The 5,495-nt window shown below is 30.9% G+C and overlaps 1 protein-coding gene across 1 annotated transcript in view; it reads left to right on the forward strand.

Annotated features, from left to right (window-relative positions):
- Positions 1 to 4,389: 4,389 nt before the first annotated feature.
- LOC107021067 overlaps positions 4,390 to 5,495 on the forward strand; it is a 9,862-nt gene continuing 8,756 nt past the window's right edge. The window contains exon 1 of the mRNA XM_015221652.1: positions 4,390 to 4,871. Within this exon, the coding sequence (XP_015077138.1) occupies positions 4,390 to 4,871 (482 nt within the window). The remainder of the gene's footprint in view (positions 4,872 to 5,495) is intronic.

The raw sequence follows: 5,495 nt of genomic DNA on the forward strand, positions 1-5,495 counted from the left end.
TATATATATATATATATATATATTTCTGCGTGTGTGCGCGTATGCATGCATGCATGCATGCATGTATGTATGTATGTATGCATGCATGTTTATTTTACTATTTTTTCTGCTTTCAATTTCGGCCTTTTTTAATCATCATCTATTTTTATTTTTATTTTTGTAAGTTTCTTTTTCTTCCCTTTTTTATCCCCTTTTTATATATATTCACGTGGTTTCTTTTTTCTCATCTCTTCTTTTCTTCTTCCGCTTCACTCCTCTTTCACTTCTTTTCTTATTATTTTTTTAATATTTATCATTTTTTAATTTTGCCAATATGAAATCTTAAACTCATATGTTCTCTCGCTATTTTCATAAAATAGGATCACTAAAACTTTTAATTCTATCTAAAAAGCTCGCAAGATAACTTTAGTTAATTCTTGAGAACCTAATACTATCTCCTAGTCACTTCGATTTACAGTCAAATATCTAATCAATTTAACAATGAGCACCCCATTAGATACATGTGCTTATCATCTAGTTATTGCAAACAAAACATGTTTATGCCTCCTTAAATTACGGGGGAAATTACATGAGGTTAACGTAAAAAAAACATATATATATAAACAAGGAACATTATTCAGGAAAAATCCAGAACTTCGTGGTATGCATGCCTTTTTATGATTCTGAAAAATCAAAGATATTGTTTAGCTAAATATTTTCCCAATAAAATAAACTAAAATAAACAAGTTATGGCAAGAACACTCATTTTAATTGCTTTTGACTAAACAATGAAGAGGACTTTACAAGTTTACTAATTTGAAAATTTAGCAAGGCTAACTTTAAGATTCACGAACTTGTAACCACGAATGAAACCTTAAACTCTAGATTTAATCCAAATATAAAAACTCACCTTTTCTTCTCTTTGCTTTTGCTATTTTTCTCTTGTGATTTTTTTTTACGCTTTTTATCTCCCTCCTCCTTGCCGATTTTTGTAGTTCTTTGTTAAACTTATTATTCTTATTAATTAATTCATTAGTTATGCTTCAACTTTCAATACATAGTACACTGATTAATTTTTTTTAAAATTTCACTACTTCCATAAATAGATGGTTTTTATTTTCTTTTTGAATATTGTGAAATGGTCAAAGGCCAATACACATATATTTTTTTCTTCTTTAATTTTCTGATAAAAATTCTATAAAGCATAAAAAATTTAAATTGAAAATTAGAATACAAAATTTAGAATACAAAATTTAAAATTAAATTCCAAAATAAAACTTACTCATAAAATTAAATTCAAAATAATTTTAACTCAAAACTCATCTTTTTGTAAAGTCTATCATAGATGTGTCAATCTTTTAACAAAAAAAAATGACAAATATGACCGCAAAAAGAAAATAATTCTAGTTTTTTTCTTTTCTCTCTTTTATTCCATTCTCACTCGTTCTTATCCTTTTCAAAATAACAAATTAAAAAAAAAGTAAAATATTTAGATCATAATAAGTAAATAAATCCACAAATAAGATTTTTAATACTAAAATTGATCGTTGAAATAAAAAAAATCATTTGAATTTTGTTCAAATAAGAAAATAAAACAAATAAATTCTGAAAAATCAATACTTTCACTTCCATCAAGTGAAAAAGTTATTTGAAATATGTGTAACAATAGATATATGTGAACCACCTTATTCAACAATAACGGAAAAGGGTCAAAACTACCCTTCAACTATTCGATATAGAGTAAATATACCCTTTAACTATATGTTGGCTCAAAACTATCCTTCTCGTCTAACTATTCGATCACTTCTACCCTTCTATTTAACGGAATAAGATGCGGCATTTAATGTGTAAATTATAATGCCACATAGAAGTCCACATAAGCACACTCACCCTACCCACTAAATGATCAAATCTCCCCCCTTCACTTCCACCATCAACTTAACAAAAATAATTTATCCGGCACTGTTTTTACCCCAACAGACTTCATTTTCTCCTCCAAGATTCGCCCATCCCCGCCAGGCCGCCACACCCTTCCTTTCTTTTCCTTCATTACCATACTCCCAAAATCCCTCTCACTTGGGTTAGCCTTGTCCAATGTCAATAGCATTGAGAAATTAGTGCAACTCTGTTCAATAACAATTGTCTCTTTCTTTTCAAAAGCTGAATTTTTGACCAAACTAAGTCATTATTTAAAGCAATTTATCAAAATACTATATTTTTTAAAATTTTTACAAAACTAGCATAAACGTATTCCATAGTACATTTTAGCGTATATTTTATTTTAAAAAATTTAGTTGTGTATTGACGGCGTTAAGTTAAGAAAAATTATTATGAGTAATGGTTTACGCTAAAAATGTTACTTGAGTAATATGTTATACTACGTTACTTTGAGTCACGTTTTATTCCTACAATGTTACTCACAATAACGTTTATTAAGAATCTAGCCAGGCAAATTTAGAATCAAATCCAGTAAATATAGCTAGAACGTTACTGAGAGTAACATTTTACTTTTAAAACATGATTGTATGTTTGGAGCGGACACATCTAATATACCTATAAATTACAATTGATTGAAGTTGTCTACATTTTTTCTTTGATAAGTCATTGTTATTGAAGTATACTTAGTATAGATATATTGCAGATATTTTATCACTCAGATGCCAAAAGTTGTCTCCTGCATTAGCTCAACGTGCACTAAAATTATAATATTTAATGGTATTCCATGAATCATGCCATTTGTGTTTAATTAGTGGATGTGGAAATTGGCTCTGTTCAGAAACCACACATAGGTTATATATATACCATAGTTTTTAGAATTTTTTATTTAGTACTACATCTAGCTACGCTAAAAAACAACATTGTGTCAAGTTGGCTTGGAAACCAACATTTTCATATGACTATCTTAATTTTTTTAAATGGATTATTTGACGAGAGTTCTAAATTAAGTTCTAATGTATGCAGAAACAAGTTGTTGAGGCTGCACAAAAAGCTAACACAACTTTGTTTGGATGTAAGCACATGTCATACTATTTTGAGAGCTACAAAGTGGTCGCTGATTGTTTTTGCCAATACATTTTCGTTTTTTGGAGGGAGTTGAGTTGGTTGCTTCTTATGTATGTGCCTCTCTTAATCATAGAACACAATTTTTTCTCTCGATCGAACTTATTCGAAATGCTTTTCCTTGAGCGGGGAGTCTTTTGGAATAAACCAACTCTATACCTCCCAATTTGGTAGGGGTAAAATCTACGTAGTTCGTACACTCTCAGTTAACCGCTCTGCAGTAGAGTTTAACTTCTCCGTTTTCAAGGACACTAACATTTCTAAGGTTGATCATCGAAGCAACAAATTCCCTGAAGATCGTAGCTTGATCATTGGCAAATGCCTTAAAAATCAATCCAATCTTGTAGCCATTCAACTTACTAACTCTCTAATGCAAAAACATCTTTGAGATGATTGTTCGAAATGTCTCCTAGAGACATGCAATTCTGTAATAATCTATTTTGTATTATCTCCTTGACTTTCTTCAATCAAGTTACTCAATCAAATCTAGGCCTTATTGTAGGATTCATTGGTCCATGGTTGAATTCTTAAGAAACGTTATTGTGAGTAACGTTTGAGAAGTAAAACGTGACTTAAAGTATCGTCTTATAAAACGTGAGTAACGTTTTTAGCTTATTTAGCTTAAAACGTTACTCATAGTAACATTTCTGAACTTAAGAATTTTTTAAATGTAAAATATAACCTAAAACGTTAATATGGAATACTTTTATACTAGTTTTGTAAAGTTTTGAAAAAACATATTATTTTGGTAAATGTTTTATAATGACTTAATTTGGTTAAAATTTCATCTTTTTCCATTAAGGTCATGATTGAAAGTACACAATAGTCAAAATTTATTTGTTTCTATCAATAGTTGTAGTTCTATGCCAAGTCCAACAATATCAGGTACTCGACATCCCTCTTTCTGATTATCTTTCTTACTCTCGCATATCTTCAGCACATTGCATTTTCCTAGTTAACATTACAGGTCACACAGAACCTTCATCATATGCTCAGGCTATTCTTGATCCACATTGGCGACAAGCCATGAATGCTGAATTAGAAGCATTAAAAGATAACAAGACTTGGAGCGTAGTTCCACTCCCTGTTGATCAGAAACCCGTTGGATGCAAATGGGTTTATTAAATAAAATACAAATCAGATGGAACAATTGAACGTTGTAAGGATCGTCTTGTCGCAAAGGGATAGACTCAGATTGAGGGAATCGACTATCAAGAAACATTTTCCCCGACATCAAAACTCACGACACTTCATTGTCTACTTACAGTTCTTTCTGCTAGAAATTGGCTCGTTTATCAATTGGATGTGAAAAATTCTTTTCTTTACGGAGCCCTACATGAAGATGTGTACATGGAAACTCCACCAAGTCTGTGCCAACAGGGGGATAATACTGTATATCGGCTTCAAAAATCTTTGTATGGCCTTAGGCAAGCATCGAGAAACTTGTTTCTCACATTTTCAGAAGCTATCCGTAAAACTGGTTTTCAACAATCAAAGGATGATTATTCCTTTTTCACCAAGGAGAAAGGTTCATCATTCACAACAATACTTATCTATGTTGAAAACATACTTCTCACAGGAAATAATCTTCAAGAAATTGAACGCATCAAAAGGTTTCTTCTCAAATGCTTCTGCATTAAAGATCTTGGAGAGTTGAAGTATTTTTTAGGTATTGAGTTTTCTCATTCAAAGAAGGGCATCTTTCAGATAAAATATGCAATAAACGTTTTGCAAGATTCAGGAATTTTAGGAGCAAGGCCTGAAAAGTTTTCAATGGAACAAAATTTGAAGCTAACTTCTACAGATGGAATTGTGTTGAATGATCCAACAAAGTACAAAAGATAAGTTGATAGATTGATTTATCTCACCATCATAAGGCCTAAAATTGTTTATTCTGATTTTTCCTTGAAATTCACTTATCTCATAGAAATCAAAGAAACAATTAGTTGTTTATAGATCATCAGCAGGGGCGGAGTATCGAGCTATGGCGATCACTTGTTTAGATCTTACATGGTTAAGCTATATACTTCAAGACTTAAGGATCTCAAATGTAACTCATGCAAATCTATTTTGTGACAATTAAGTTACCTTACATATTGCAACAAATTCAGTCATTCATGAGCGAACAAAACATATTGAAATAGACTGTCACATAGTTCGAGAAAAGTTGCAAGCAAAACTCATAAGTCCTTCATATGTTCCTATGCACTTTTAATTAGCAGACATCAGGCTTTAGGAAAAGATCAATTCGTAACTTTGCGCAACAAGTTGGGATTTCATGATATTCACTCTCCAACATGAGGGGGAGTTTTGAGAAATACATATCTTGTACATATATTCTTGTATATTTAATTTCCTTATTAGTAGATCAAATCCCACTAATTGAGAATTCCCACGATTTCTTACCTTAAGCTAGACTAGATTGATTTGTATCAAGCTATATATATATATATATA

Source organism: Solanum pennellii, chromosome 1, assembly GCF_001406875.1.
Source record: "Solanum pennellii chromosome 1, SPENNV200".
Classification (NCBI taxonomy): Eukaryota; Viridiplantae; Streptophyta; class Magnoliopsida; order Solanales; family Solanaceae; genus Solanum; species Solanum pennellii.